Raw genomic sequence first — 17083 nt, 5'->3', positions numbered from 1 at the left:
CCCCTCTCCCAACGCCCCACCCCCCAACCCCCACTCCACAACCTCTCCCCCTCTCCCAACGCCCCACCCCCAAACCACCACTCCATTACCTCTCCCCTCTCCCAACGCCCCACCCCAAACCACCACTCCATGACCTCTCCCCTCTCCCCTCTCCCAACGCCCCACCCCCAACCACCACTCCACGACCTCTCCCCTCTCCCAACGCCCCACCCCCAAACCACCACTCCATGACCTCTCCCCTCTCCCAACGCCCCACCCCCAAACCACCACTCCATGACCTCTCCCCTCTCCCAACGCCCCACCCCCAAACCACCACTCCACGACCTCTCCCCTCTCCCCTCTCCCCACCCCCAACCACCACTCCATGACCTCTCCCCTCTCCCAACGCCCCACCCCAAACCACCACTCCATGACCTCTCCCCTCTCCCCCTCTCCCAACGCCCCACCCCCAAACCACCACTCCATGACCTCTCCCCTCTCCCAACGCCCCACCCCAAACCACCACTCCATGACCTCTCCCCTCTCCCAACGCCCCACCCCAAACCACCACTCCATGACCTCTCCCCTCTCCCCTCTCCCAACGCCCCACCCCAAACCACCACTCCATGACCTCTCCCCTCTCCCCTCTCCCAACGCCCCACCCCCAAACCACCACTCCATGACCTCTCCCCTCTCCCCTCTCCCAACGCCCCACCCCCAACCACCACTCCATGACCTCTCCCCTCTCCCCTCTCCCAACGCCCCACCCCCAACCACCACTCCATGACCTCTCCCCTCTCCCCTCTCCCAACACCCCACCCCCAAACCACCACTCCATGACCTCTCCCCTCTCCCCTCTCCCAACGCCCCACCCCCAACCACCACTCCATGACCTCTCCCCTCTCCCCTCTCCCAACGCCCCACCCCCAACCACCACTCCATGACCTCTCCCCTCTCCCCTCTCCCAACGCCCCACCCCCCAAACCACCACTCCATGACCTCTCCCCTCTCCCAACGCCCCACCCCCCAACCACCACTCCATGACCTCTCCCCTCTCCCCTCTCCCAACGCCCCACCCCCCAACCACCACTCCATGACCTCTCCCCTCTCCCCTCTCCCAACGCCCCACCCCCAAACCACCACTCCATGACCTCCTCGCTCTTCCATCTGCCAGCCTCTTCTGCTTCGTTGTTCAAACTGGATGTCATTGTTGTGTTATTTCCTATTTGTTTTTTTTAATTGGACATTAATTGATTATGCCGTTGCTTTTCTTTATTTTTTTTTTCTGATTATCATATCTTCCATGGTTTCAATAATCAAATCTGATATCATTTTTTGTGAGATTCCACAAGGACTGCAGCTCTGCCCTCATTTTTTCATCAGCACGATATTCCAAGCAAAAAAAAAAAAGAAAGGCTTTTTTCTTCTTTTAAAAAAAATCTTTTCTGTTGTTTGGACATTATGTTGGTGGTAAACTTTCTTCTTCTTTTTTTGTTGAGGGGGGGGAGGGATTTTTTTTCTCCTATTTTTGTACCTTTGATATTAAAAAAAAAAAAAAAAAAAATGTACATATGTGGTGATTTCAGTTGTAATCAAGAGTTGTATATGAAAATTTTTGTTTTCTGTCAATGAAGAGGAAAAAAAAAATCAAAGTTTGACTTTCAAAATCTGATGACGCACTTTGCTTCTTTTATTGGGTTTGAATAAGCGATTGGAGAAACTGCCTGTGTGAAAGTGCAAGAAAAGGTTTCAGTGTCCTGTGCATGGTTACAGAAGAATTTCAGCCTGTTATTTCAGACTTTAATGAAATATCCACATATAGTAGTAGTTGTTTTTTTAATAATTGTTTTGATGTTCAGTTGATGATGGCAGTGTACAAACACAGCTTTTGTTTCATTTTTCGTTCAGAAAATGCATTGTTTCAGTTTCAGTTTCAAGGAGGTGTCAGCTTGCGGACTGACCCATGTACACCACACCATGGGTTTTTTTCTTTTCTTCTTCTTCTTCGTCGCTCGTGGGCTGCACCTCCCATGTTCACTTGTATGTACACGATGGGGCTTTTACGTGTATGACCATTTTTACCCCGCCATGTCAGCAGCCATACTCTGTTTTCGGGGGGTGTGCATGCTGGGTATGTTCTTGTTTCCATAACCCACCGAACGCTGACATGGATTACAGGATCTTTAATGTTCGTATTTGATCTTCTGCTTGCATTTACACACGAAGGGGGTTCAGGCACAAGCAGGTCTGCACATTATGTTGACCTGGGAGACTGGAAAAATCTCCACCCTTTTACCCACCAGGCACCGTTACCGAGATGCGAACCTGGTACCCTCAGATTGAAAGTCCAACGCTTTAACCACTCGGCTGTAGCGCCCCTCACACACACACACACACAAGCAGAGACATGCATATTTGCATGAAGATGAAAGGACACAGTGTTTATAATACCTCCCCACTCCTCACCCCCGCACACATACACATGTGCACACACTCGCACTCAGGCACACACAAAAGGCACATGTACACATAACACACACACACACACACACACACACACATGAAGAACAAGATGCATGTGCACACACATGCATACACACGCAAAAACACACACATATAAACAGGCAGAGACACAAACACACGCACACACCAAATGCATGCACACACACACACACACGTACATGCACACACACACCACAGAAAACTGGTTCAATCTTTATCCCATATATAATATGTCAGCAGTGTTAGATGAACAAGCAATAAGCAAAGCATAAACAGCAACATTTTCCCTTCCCTACCCCAAAGTTAATTCAAAATACAAAACAGATTTACTGAAGTGATCAGCTGGTGATACTATGAATCGGAAAGCACAGCTATAAAATCATCTATTTTCTCACTGAAGCAAAAGAGATTTACGCAGGCAAAAATATATGTCGAGAACAATAGCTATTGTGTGCACACATTGATAATGTATCATGCATGTGCATGCACACACAAACACACATTCAAATGCACACACACTTTTTTTTTTCCCTTTCCTTTCTTTTTGCTGTCTAAAATCACTTTAGTGAATAGATGTTACCTTAATGACTAACGTAAACCAGCACACACATTTGCAAACAGAAACCCACCAATGTCTGTGATATTCCACAGCCATGGTAATGCAAAAAAATGCCCTGCTGAAGCAACAGAGCTGTATTTAGGCACATCAGTGAGGTGATGTTCTAGTTGAATACCCCATTCATTGGCATTGTTACCTGAGCGAGGTTTCGATGTTAGCACTGTGTCTCCCTCTCTCTTTCAATCCACACTCATGCACACACACACACACACACACACACACTCTCGCATGTGCACGCACGCACAAACACACACAAACACACACACACACACACACACACACTCAAATGTGCGCACACAGACCCTCCCCCCCCCACACACACACACACACACACTCAAATGTGCGCACACAGACACACACACACACACACACACAAAGTATGTGCGTGCAAACACACACACACATTCCAGTTCTGATTATTTTTTACACTGTGATGGGTTAAGAATCTCATTCTCATTTGTATTTGTATTTCTCTGTGTGAAATTCGGGCTGCTCTCCCCAGGGAGCTCGAAGAGCACATCGCTACACAACAGCGCCACCCTTTTTTTTTTTTTTTTGTATTTTTTCCTGCATGCAGTTTTATTTGTTTTTCCTATCGAAGTGGATTTTTCTACAAAATTTTGCCAGGAACAAACCTTTTGTTGCCGTGGGTTCTTTTACATGCGCTAAGTGCTGTGCACGGGACCTCGGTTCATTGTCTCATTCGAATGACTAGCGTCCAGACCACCACTCAAGGTTTAGTGGAGGGAGAGAAAATATCGGCAGCTGAGCCGTGATTCCAACCAGTGTGCTCAGATTCGCTTCCAAGGCGGACGAGTTACCTCCAGGCCATCACTCCACATACCCCTCATAACCAGATGGGAGCATGCAAAATCATGAGAATGATCATCGGATGAAATCAAAGTGACAAACAGCAAGCTGTCCACTTGAGATGTTCATTAGAAATGCCACATGAGATGTTCATTGGAAATCCCACATGAGATCTTCTTTGGAAATACCACACAAAATTTTTCTTCAAACTTTATGAGCAAGTGGGGTTGTGGCCTAGTGATAATATGTTCACCTAGGAAGCCAGAGAATTTGAGCACACAGGTTCGAATCCCACACTCGCAAGTATTTTCTCCACCTCCACTGGACCTTGAGTGGTGGTCTGGATGCTTGTCATTCGTTTGAAACGATAAACCAAAACCCTGTGTGCAGCATGCACTAAGTGCAATTATAAGAACTCATGACGACAAATGTGTTGCCCCTGGCAAAATTCTGTAGACAAAACCACTTTGATAGGAAAGCAAATACACTTGCAGGCTGAAAAAGACCCAAAAAAAAAAACAAACAAAAAAACGAGGAGCTCAAAGTCTAGGTATAGTGATGCGATCTCCTTTGGGAGAGCAGTCCAAATTTCACACAAAGAAATCTGTTGTGACAAAAAAGTTATGCTATACAATACAATACATTGCAATACAATACAAAACATACATGTTACATGAATTTTTTTTCCCAAAAAAAAAGCAATAATTCCCATTGTACATGCACAGACAACACTGGTTGTTATCATTGTTATTATAAAAAAAAAACCCAAATGAGTCATGATTCACTGTGTGCACCTACTTGCATCACATTTTTGCTTCCTCAGCAACTAGAACAAAGATGCTAGTATGAATGCCTCAGTATTAACACTTTTTGATTCTACCTGAAAATGCTGACTTGTAATACTGGTTGTGAAACAAGCAAATGCAGCTGTTAAATGTCAGGTCCACATCCTTTTACGGCCGTCGGGGGTGTGAATAAATTCCCACTGTGTTCAAGTTCAAGTTTTAATTATCCTTTCACTCCTATTGGAGTATGGAGGATTGCCGCAAAATAATCTTTTCATGCCCAGAACAAACATTTCCAAATACACAACAATGTCACATAAAAGTTGAGAAAACACAAATGTCTTTTAACTCCAAAAGTGTAGCTAGGCAACATTTGCAAATCTAATCATCTTACTTACAGCTAAAATGACTTTTTTGCCTCCTTTGAGCATATTACAAAAATTAAAAACCGATTTTGGAGACAAATATTTTTTAGGAACATATCTATTTCGTAACTGATCATAATTGGGACATTCCATTATAAAATGAAACTCATCCCCAATCACAGACATGTTACAAACCTTACAAAAGTCGTGGTATGCCTTTGTGTCTCCCTGTTTCTGCTTCCAGATTATGATTTCTACTTCGAAATCTGAAGAAGCTGATAACGTAATTATCAGGCATTTGACTTATGTATTTTTCTCTACCAAATCCACTTTTGAAATTTCGATAAAACAAACATTTACTACTCGCCTCTAGAGCATGTCTCCATAGATTTTGAAAACTCTCTCTCAAAGGAATGTTGACATTCTTGCAGAAAGATTCCCTCTCTAAGAAGAATTGAACACAGCCTAGGAAAACATGGCCCAGTCCTCTCCTTCCACCGTTTCAACCTTCCCGAATTGAAGTCAGGTGCTTATTCAAACCTGGGTGGAGTGAGGGGAAATGGGAGTGAAGTGCCTTTCCCGAAGCGCACAACAGCGTACTGAAACAGGGCTTCGAACTCGGATCACTGGCGGACACTGGACCAGAAATCAAATGCCTTTCCGGTTCTCTGTCTTGGTGTCTGTGTGTACAGTTGTCCAACAACAACGACCCCTGCAGATTCTATGTCTTTGTCTTTTGTCGTTGTTGTTGTTGCTTTTAGTGTGTGTGCAGGGTTTATTTGTTTGTGTGTTGTTATTTTTGTTGTTGTTTTTTGCTGTGCAATGTTTCTTTCATTTTTTTGTGTTTGTTTTTTTTCCTATTAAAATGAAAAAGATAACTGTAACACTGTAAACACAAAAATCATATTAATCAGAACATTCAAGCGTAAACATGAAGAAAATAAGTTCAAAGACATTCTTCAGCACTGCAAGTTTGGGGGTTTTTTTTGGGTTTTTTAAATAATGTATTAACCCATTTCCACATATATGAATATCTCACATTCTTTCATCACATTCTCACAACCTTTTGCACACTTTAGACTTTCTAGGACAAAAATCTATCTCCGCTCTCCCTGCACAGCATCAGTCAGAAATAAAACACACACCGAAAACAAATATAAATACATAAATGTATAAGCAGTTTTGCTACAATGCATTCCACTTCAGAGCAGACAGTACATAATAAACAGCATAAGTGAACTTCTTTGTTAAATCAACACCGTTCATTATCTCCAGTTTGATCAACTGATGGCAAGAAAAACGAAAGAAAAGAAAAGAAACGGAGAAGAAGAAAGAAAGCAACACCACATAAAACTGTTATAATTATGTATCAACCAAGCTATTAGATATTGATTTTTTTTTTTTTTTTTTTTTTTTTTTTTGCTGCCCCATCATCTGCTTCGTTTCAGTGGCATTACTCCCCCACTGCTCATTCCGAGTCCCCCACACACGGCCACAGCTGGGTTTGTCTGTCACAGTCCCATCATCGGCAGTCCACAAGGAACCATCAATGTCAGATCCCTAGGAGGCCACACACCAGAGGAGACCCTGCACTGCTGCCGAATCACTTCGGTGGAGTTCAGTAGTACGTGTTAGGGCATCACATACTAAGCCCCCAACTGACAACAATAATGGCTTAGTTGCAGAGCCAGACCGAGTGTTCCCCCTAGAGTGGAGACTGAAACGAAGTCCTTGCAATGACAGTCTCCCATGAATCTGCTGACTCTGAAGACTTTGAAAGGTCTCACCCAAAGCACGGAAGTGGATTGGTATCAAAACAGAGGTCACCGTGAGAGCAGAGCATTAAAAAAAAAAAAGCAACCAAATATTCCAAATCACATCTGTTAAATATTCCACCTGAATTTGAGTTTTAAAAGTGTGTTGTTGGTTTGGTGGGTTTATTTTTTTCAGTTTCAGATTTTGTTATAACAACAGCTAGAATGAAGTATGGGACTCCGTCATTCTCTGTTAAAGTGACTTTGCTGGCACAGCAAAACAAAATACAAAAACAAAACAGAAAGGATACAGCAGGTAAAGCCTTTTTTTAATTTCTGTTTTGGCACTTTTTGTTCTTGACATAATCATGAATCAATCATCATATTTCTCATCACGACATTAGTTCCTGTCTTCCTGTGAATGGCTTAGTATATACTCAGAGCTACAATCTCCAACGATGACCACTGCACAAATGATAGCAAATGTTTCATGTCGGCACTGAAAATGTCAGCAGCAACAGCAGGAAATGAGTGTGGAAGGGAAGAGGAGAATGAGAAGAGATGGCGGTGGAGGTGTGAGGTTTTCTACCTTTTGACAGGAGGGGCGTGAGAGAAGATATAATGATGGAGGTGTGAGGTTTTCTACCTTTTGACAGGAGGAATGTGACAAAAGAGTTGGCGGTGGAGGTGTGAGGTTTTCTACGTTTTGACAGGAGGGGCATCCTTCATGTAGTTGGTCCACTTGGTGCTCAGGCATTTGGCCTCCTGCAACATCCCATTGGGTTGTTTTTTTTTGGGGGGGGTTGAATTCATACACATGCAAACACACACACACACACACACACACACACACACACACACACACACACATACACACACACACACACACACACAAACACACACACACACACACACACACACACACATACACACACAGAGTCACAATCACCATTCATGCATACACACGGAGAAAACACCACACAGGCACACAGACACACCTTGCACATCTCCCTTCATCAGATCTCTGCACTCAGCTCTTTCAAGTCTTTCAAGGCCTGAATACCTACCTCTTCCAAGAAACAGCCCTGCCCCCACCCCCTCACCCCTGCTCCCTGGCCCTCCCTTTTTAGGGCCAGGGCTGGATTTAAAAAAGCATGTTACTTGCTTATCTGCTTATCTGCTTTTGTGGAGTGATGGCCTAGAGGTAACGAGTCCGCCTAGGAAGCGAGAAAATCTGAGCGTGCTGGTTCGAATCACGGCTCAGCCGCTGATATTTTCTCCCCCTCCACTAGACCTTGAGTGGTGTTCTGGACACTAGTCATTTGGATGAGACGATATACCGAGGTCCCGTGTGCAGCATGTACTTAGCGCACATAAAAGAACCCACGGCAACAAAAGGGTTGCTCCTGGCAAAATTCTGTAGAAAAATCCACTTCGATAGGAAAAACAAATAAAACTGCACGCAAGAAAATATACAAAAAAAGTGGGTGGCGCTATAGTGTAGCGACGCGCTCTCCCTGGGGAGAGGAGCCCGAATTTCATACAGAGAAATCTGTTGTGATAAAATGAAATACAAATGCAAATATCTATTACCCTCGATAATAAAGATTTTGTCTTTGTCTTTGTCTTTGTCCCTCCCCTTCCTTCTTACTTGTCTGCACTTTCTCCAGATTTCTGTTAACATGTATTGATAAGTTTTTTTTTGGTTATCATCTCTCTGAATTAAGAGTTATGCATGCGTGTGAATGACTAGCGTGTAGGCGCTTTGATTTGTCTCTCTGCACAAGATTCAGCACTGTAGTATATGAATGCTTTTTAAATAAATATTTCTATTCCTTTTTTTTTTTCCTTCATGGGCTACGACCCTCACGTTCACTCATGTACACGAGTGGGCTTTTACTTGCATGACCGTTTTTACCCCTGCCATGTAGGCAGCCATACTCCGTTTTCAGGGGGTGGAGGGTGAATGCTGGGGTCTGTTCTTGCTTCCATAACCCAACCAAACGCTGACATGGATTACTGGATCACAGAATCTTTAACATGCGTATTTGATCTTCTGCATGTGTACATACACGCACAAAAGAGGTCCAGGCACTGGCAGTTCTGCACATACGTTGACCTGGTAGATCGGAAAAATCAGGAAAAAAAAATCTCCACCCTTTACCCACAAGGCACCATGTTCAGGATTCGAACCTGGAACCCTCAGACTGAAAGTCCCAACACTTGAACCACTCGGCTATTCGTGTTCGTGGAGCTGCACTTGTTTTCTGTTAACTTTCAGGTGTGAAGGAGTGGAAGCTGACTGATGTAAGCTTAACCCTTTCAGTGCAAAGACTATTTTCTTAACCCTTTCAGTGCCAAGACTATTTTCAGATACATTTTAAAAAAATTATGAAGATGCACCCAGGCTATGAGGAAACCTTACCACAACAGTTAACTTTTAATTGTGGAGTGGAAGCTGACTGATGTAAGTTTAACCCTTTCAGTGCCATGCCTATTTCCAGATACATAAAACGACGGGCGCAACAGCCAAGTGGTTAAAACGCTGGACTTTCAATCTGAGGGTCGAATCTTGATAACGGTGCCTGGTAGGTGAAGGGTGGAGATTTTTCCAGTCTCCCAGGTCAACATATGTGCAGACCTGCTTGTGCCTGAACCCCCTTTGTGTGCATACACAAGCAGAAGATCAAATACGCACGTTAAAGATCCTGTAATCCATGTCAGCGTTCGGTGGGTTATTGAAAAACAAGAACATACCCAGCATGCACACCCCTGAAAATGGAGTATGGCTGCCTACATAGTAGAATTAAAAACGGTCATACACGTAAAAAGCCCACTTGTATACATACGAGTGAACGTGGGAGTTGCAACCCACGAATGAAAGAGAAGAAGCAAGAAGAAGATAATTGTATAAAAGAAAAATCTAATTATCAAGATGCAACCCAGTCCATGGGGGGAAAAGCTTACCACAATACGCGTGTTGTCCACCACCTCCGACAGAGACAGGGGCACAGGGCCCACGGGGCCCACGGGGCCCACGGGGGACGGCTGCACCAGCTCTTCCGTGACGGACTTGCGGGGTGTGGACCCGGTCTTCTTCTTCCCCCTGCTCTTGCCACTGTTCAACCACCACCACAGTGCAATGCAATGCGATGCGATGCGACACAGCGCTACGCAAAACCATTCAATACAACAGAATACAATACAACCCAATCCAACGCAAACCTAATGCAACGCAATGCAACACAGCGCAACGCAGAACCATACGATACAGCAGAATATAATACAACACAATGCAATGCAATCTAATGCATCACAATTGCAGCACAGTGTGACACAAAACCATACAATACAATAGAATATGATACAGCACAATACAACACAATGCAACGCAATCTAATGCAACGCAATGCAACACAGCGCAACGCAGAACCATACGATACAACAGAATATAATACAGCACAATACAACACAATGCAATGCAATCTAATGCAACGCAATGCAACACAGTGCAACGCAGAACCATGCAATAGAATACAATACAATACAACACAATGCAACGCAATGCAACACAGTGCAACGCAAAACCATACAATACAATGCAATGCAATGCAACACAACACAGTGCAACGCAAAACCATACAATGCAACACAACCCAATGCAATGCAATGCACACAAAAAAGAAGCAATATATTACAATTAATTATAATCAAACCCAATGTAGTGAAAAACACAGCAATGGAATGAAACGAAATGCAATGCAATGCAGTACAATGCAGTGAAATACAATACAGTACAAAGCAGTACGATACAGTTTCAGTTTTTCAGTTTTCAGTAGCTCAAGGAGGCGTCACTGCGTTCGGACAAATCCATATACGCTACACCACATCTGCCAAGCAGATGCCTGACCAGCAGCGTAACCCAACGCGCTTAGTCAGGCCTTAGTCAGTCATTCGGATGAGACGATAAACCGAGGTCCCATGTGCAGCATGCACTTAGCGCACGTAAAAGAACCCACGGCAACAAAAGGGTTGTTCCTGGAAAAATTCTGTAGCAAAAACCACATCGATAGGAAAAAACAAATAAAACTGCACGCAGGAAAAAATACACAAAAAAAAATGGGTGGCGCTGTAGTGTAGCGACACGCTCTCCCTGGGGAGAACAGCCCGAATTTCATACAGAAATCTGTTGTGATAAAAAGAAATACAAATACAAATACAATAAAATGCAATGCAGCACAATACGTCTTTCACCATCCACAACTGGAAATGTTTATTGTGCAGCCACAGGCTCATCACTCACACAACACAAAACATGGGACTAAAAATGTCCAGGAGTAAATCATATCAAGGTGAATACAAACACACACACACACATCGCACACACACACACACACACACACACACACACACACATACACTCACAGCACACACGCATGTACACACACACACACACACACACATATGCACGCACACAAACACACACACACACACAAACACACACATCACCCACCCACACACACACACACACCGCACACACACACACACACACACACACATACACTCACAGCGCACACGCATGTACACACACACACACACACACACACACACACACACACGTATGCACGCACACAAACAAACACACACACACACACACAAACACACACATCACCCACCCACCCCCCCACACACACACACACACCCTCCACCATCCCTCCCCAAGCCCCCACCCTCACCCCTCCCCACATCCCCCCGTCCCCCTCCCACACACACACACACACCCTACACCAACCCTCACTCTCCAGACGTTCTGGACGACCTCTGGGAGTGATATGTTGAACACACACACACCCACACACACACACACTCCACCAGCACCAGCACCCACACACCCACCCACACCACCACCCCTACGCCCACCCACCCCACCCCCACGCCCCCACACACACACCCTACACCCACGCTCACCTTCCGGACTTTGCGGACGACCCCTTGGAGGAGTGGATGCTGGAGACAGCTCTCTCCTCGTGTTCCAGCGCAGAGGGCAGCGTGGCGTTCACTTCCAGTTCTCTCCCCTGTACGGGGCTGGAGCTGCTTGGTGGTCCCCCCTCCTCTCTGTCTCTGTCTCTGTCTCCGCGCGCCCGCGGGGGATGACGGGGAGGCAATTCGGAGTAGAAGTGCTGGTCTGAGATCTGAGGAAGCGAATTATCATGGGTACTTAATAACTCACTGACTTACCGACTGACTCACACAGCGCCTATCTTCGGTCTGAGACCTGGCTCTGAGAGTTTTACGAAAATGGGGTCATTCACTGACGGGCGCAATAGCCGAGTGGTTAAAGCGTTGGACTGTCAATCTGAGGGTCCCGGGTTCGAATCACGGTGACGGCGCCTGGTGGGTAAAGGGTGGAGATTTTTACGATCTCCCAGGTCAACATATGTGCAGACCTGCTAGTGCCTGAACCCCCTTCGTGTGTATATGCAAGCAGAAGATCAAATACGCACGTTAAAGATCCTGAATCCATGTCAGCGTTCGGTGGGTTATGGAAACAAGAACATACCCAGCATGCACACCCCCGAAAACGGAGTATGGCTGCCTACATGGCGGGGTAAAAACGGTCATACACGTAAAAGCCCACTCGTGTGCATACGAGTGAAGGCAGAAGAAGAAGGGGGCATTCACTGCAAAAGGCTGCCTACCCGGGTAAAGTCAACTGAGGGCTGGACTTGGGTGCTTATCATTCATTTCCTGTGCCATTCAGTCTGGCATCAGTTGCTCGCGTGCGCATATGCGTGTGGAGTGATGGCCTAGAGGAATCGCGTCCGCCTAGGAAGCAAGAGAAACTGAGCGCGCTGGTTCGAATCACGGCTCAGCCGCCGATATTTTCTCCCCCTCCACTAAACATTGAGTGGTGGTCTGGATGCTAGTCATTCGGATGAGACGATAAACCGAGGTCCCGTGTGCAGCATACACTTAACGCACGTAAAAGAACCCACGGCAACAAAAGGGTTGTTCCTGGCAAAATTCTATAGAAAAATCCACTTCGATAGGAAAAACAAATAATACTGCACGCAGGAAAAAATACAAAAAAATGGGTGTAGCAACGTGCTCTCCCTGGGGAGAGAGATCAGAGAAATCAGTTGTGATAAAAAGAAATACAAATACAAAATACAAATATACTGTGATTTGCAATACAAAAAAACAACAACGGAAAAATGTTTCTTTTCCTTATTCATGCATCATTTCCACTGTTGTTGGTGTTTTACATACTACAATTACTCGTCAAAATTGTCAGTTTTTAGTCTCAGTTTCTCAAGGAGGCATCACTGCGTTCGGACAAATCCATATACACTACACCACATCTGCTCAGCAGACGCCTGACCAGCAGCGTAACCCAAACGCACTTAGTCAGGCCTTGAGTGCATGCTTATATAATTATTTGTGTGCCTATCAGAGTGAATTTCTTCTACTGAATTTTGCCAACACTCTTGTTGCCATGGGTTCTTTTTCAGAGCGCCGTGCATGCTGCATACAAGACTTCTGTTTATCATCTCATCCAAATGACTTGACACTCAGTTTGATTTTCCTGTAAAAGATGGGAGAAAGGGCGACAGCGGGATTCGAACCCTGGCACACTCTCATGGACTCTCTGTATTGGCAGCTGAGCGTCTTAACCATTCTGCCACTTTCAAGATAATGTCCATCAGTAAGCTCTCACACAGACAAACAAACAGTAAAGAGTGGTAACTCTCTCCATTACACAAGGTACACAACTTCAAGTCAGTGATGCTTACGCTACCAATTCAGCTAGCACACAGGTAAATAACAGGTATATGGGAACAAACCCAGACACTTCCTCAAAAGAAAGGAAGCGCTGGGCCTGTCCTTATACCGATCATTTGACATGTGCACACAGCAGCAAAGACAGAAGAAATGTGCAAACACAAATGAGCTTTTATTCAAGACTGGCACAGCCTCTTTAATCCTGAATAAGCCACACAGAACACATGGACAATACAGAACAAATACATGGTTGCCTCGGTAGTTTATCCACTGGAAATTATACAAATAATGGGCCAGGAGACGATATGATTAACAAACAGTAAAGAGTGGTAACTCTCTCCATTACACAAGGTACACAACTTCAAGTCAGTGATGCTTGCACTACCGATTCAGCTAGCACACAGATAATGTGATTTGGAAATCTAAATGATGGCTCCTGCATTACCACTAAAACATGAATGAGTGAATGAATGTTTAGATTTTCTAAAAATCTGTACATTACCAGATCTTTAAGCGGAGCACCATTGATGATGAAATCCATGTCGTCATGCATCTCCAAGATTCTGAAACCAAAGAACATCTTGACAGACTGACTAATCCTGAAAATACACTACTACTAGAACTACTACTACTGTTGCTACTACTACTACTGATGAGGAGGAGGAGGATAATAATGAAAATAATAATAGCAATGATAATAATAATAGTAGTAGGAGTAATAATACTAATACTAACACTACTAATGATAACGATAATAATAATGCTGCTGCTGCTGATAATAACAACAACAACAATAACAATGATAACAACAACAACAATCATCGTCATCATCACCATAATGACAATAACGATAATAATAACAACAACAATAATTTTTTTTTTAAAGTATATGTAGTGCTAAAACCTTGTGCAGAAACAAACCAAAGTGCTTCCACACCCATTACTTTCACACGCACGCACAACTCTGAAACAAATGGACAAAAGACAAAACTTATAATTCACTGTACGCAGAAGGAAAGAGAAACTACATGTGGAAAACAGGAGGGTAGGGAGGAGCTATGATGGAAAGAGGCCGCCTTTAACTCCTTCACCACCAAGTCTTTGTGCGGAAAACCGTCTTCAGTGCCAAATATTTTTTGATACAATGCTCACAATTGCTTGGGCGCAACAGCCGAGTGGTTAAAGCATTGGACTTTCAATCTGAGTGTCTCAGGTTCAAATCTTGGTATAGGCGCCTGGTGGGTAAAAGGTGGTGATTTTTTTTTCTGATCTCCCAGGTCAACATATGTGCAGACCTGCTTGTGCCTGAACCCCTTTTGTGTGTGTGTGTGCAAGAAGAAGATCAAATATACGCACGTTAAAGATCCTGTAATCCATGTCAGCGTTCGGTGGGTTATGGAAACGAGAACATACCCAGCATGCACACCCTTGAAAATGGAGTATGGCTGCCTACATGGCAGGGTAAAAACTGTCATACATGTAAAAGCCCACTTGTGCACATACGAGTGAACGTGGGAGTTGCAGCCCATGAACGAAGAAGAAGAAGAAGAAGAAAATAATATTCCAACGCTTTAACAACTTGGCTACTGCACCACCGGCTCCCCAAGAAACTGCTGTACGGCGAACTCCAACATGGCAAGCACTCCCATGGAGGCCGAAAGAAGCGCTTCAAAGACACTCTGAAAGCTTCTCTGAAGGCCTTCAACATCAGCCACGACACATGGGAGCTGAATGCAATGGACAGACCAAAGTGGCGTTCAGCTGTCCACAAAGGCACCAAATCCTGTGAGGCCAACAGAATCGCTGCAGCAGAGCAACGCAGACAGGCCAGGAAAAGCAGTGCCAGCAAGACCCTGACAGCCGCCACCATCCCCTGTCCACACTGCGTCAGAACCTTCCGGGCGCGGATTGGCCTGATCAGTCATCTGCGCACCCACAGAGCCCAACCCACCCACCCCCAGGATGACTAGATGGTCCTCGTCGATCCCGACGGACGAACCACACTGCACCTGTCGCATTGTTTCTAAAACATTTGGCGCTAAGCAGTGTATTTCACACAGAAACTTGGCGGTGAAAGAGTTAAAAAACAAAACAAAACAAAAAAAAAAAAAACACGACACAAGAGGCCTGCCCTACCTCCTGGCCGCAGCGGTGTTGGCCATGGCCAGCTGGTGCATCCTGGTCAGCTGGACAGTGTAGTTCTTCCGCACCTTCTCCAGCTCTCGCAGGTTCATCTGCTGCCGGACCTGAACCACAAAGCCACCCCCCACCCCCGAAGTGAAGCCTTGTATGACAATGATAATTGTTATTTGTTAATTGTTGCTTATAGTCCAGCCGACCGCAGGGCCATATCAGGACTGTCAAACCATGCAAATTCTAAACCACGTCACATACACACACACACACACACACACACACACACACACACACACAAAACTACAGGATAAACCTACAAAAGACAGTTCATGACACAGTATCCTAACTATTTAGCTCCTTATGGCAAATAAGATCAGGCTGTGCTAAGGACGCCAGCCATTCCACTTAATTTATCATCCCCAGAACACAAAAAAAATGTATAAAAAGGAAAAAAAAAACAACTTCAAAGCCAAACAAAAAATACATAAAAAAGCCATATAGGCAAATAACGCCACAGAATGGACAGCAAGTGCCCATCCCAGTGTTTACAATTTCACCACCTAATCGTCAGAGCAAAACAGCACAGATAGTACATCATAGACTGCAGAAAAGAGAGAGAAAAAAAAGTGTCAGGGCTTGCTTGAAAAAAGAATGGGCAACGGACTGGGTAGGCAGAAAAAAAGGAGACAACAGTGAAGAAAGAAAAAATGAGCAGAAACAAAGAAAGCGAGCGACAGAAAAGAGGAAATTTCTAGCACAGGATTTCCAGAAGGCTGGGATGCTATTTTCACTGAAAGACCCCCGGCATCTCCACGTGGGAATGATGATGATAAACAGTGTGGCTGTCACAGAAGTGACCGGATATTTTTCTTGTCTTGTGCATGCCTCCGTTTAGGTGTGGCCGTCTGAGGCCCACATGTGGCAGGGCGATCATGTGAGTCTATTTGTATTTGTATTTGTATTCCTTTTTATCACAACAGATTTCTCTGTGTGAAATTCTGGCTGCTCTCCCCAGGGAAAGCGCGTCGCTACACTACAGCGCCACCCATTTTTTTAAATTTTTTCCTGCGTGCAGTTTTATTTGTTTTTTCCTGTCGAAGTGGATTTTTCTACAGAATTTTACCAGGAACAACCCTTTTGTTGCCGTGGGTTCTTTTACGTGCGCTAAGTGCATGCTGCACACGTGACCTCGGTTTATCGTCTCATCCGAATGACTAGCGTCCAGACCACCACTCAAGGTCTAGTGGAGGGGGAGAAAATATCGGCGGCTGAGCCGTGATTCGAACCAGCGCCCTCAGATTCTCTCGCTTCCTAGGCGGACGCGTTACCTCTAGGCCATCACTCCACTCA

The 17083-nt window shown here is 44.9% G+C and overlaps 1 protein-coding gene across 1 annotated transcript in view; it reads right to left on the bottom strand.

Annotated features, from left to right (window-relative positions):
* Positions 1–5801: 5801 nt before the first annotated feature.
* The window catches only part of LOC143297956 (uncharacterized), a 36211-nt gene continuing 24929 nt past the window's right edge, over positions 5802–17083 (bottom strand). The window contains exons 10-14 of the mRNA XM_076610575.1: positions 15734–15843; positions 14100–14160; positions 11783–12006; positions 9782–9932; positions 5802–7579 (exon numbers count right to left, since the gene is read on the bottom strand). Of these exons, the coding sequence (XP_076466690.1) occupies positions 7514–7579; positions 9782–9932; positions 11783–12006; positions 14100–14160; positions 15734–15843 (612 nt within the window). The 3' untranslated portion in view covers positions 5802–7513. The remainder of the gene's footprint in view (positions 7580–9781; positions 9933–11782; positions 12007–14099; positions 14161–15733; positions 15844–17083) is intronic.

The sequence above is a fragment of the Babylonia areolata genome, chromosome 23 (assembly GCF_041734735.1).
Source record: "Babylonia areolata isolate BAREFJ2019XMU chromosome 23, ASM4173473v1, whole genome shotgun sequence".
Taxonomy (NCBI): Eukaryota; Metazoa; Mollusca; class Gastropoda; order Neogastropoda; family Buccinidae; genus Babylonia; species Babylonia areolata.
This window is presented reverse-complemented; position numbering and strand designations above follow the sequence as displayed.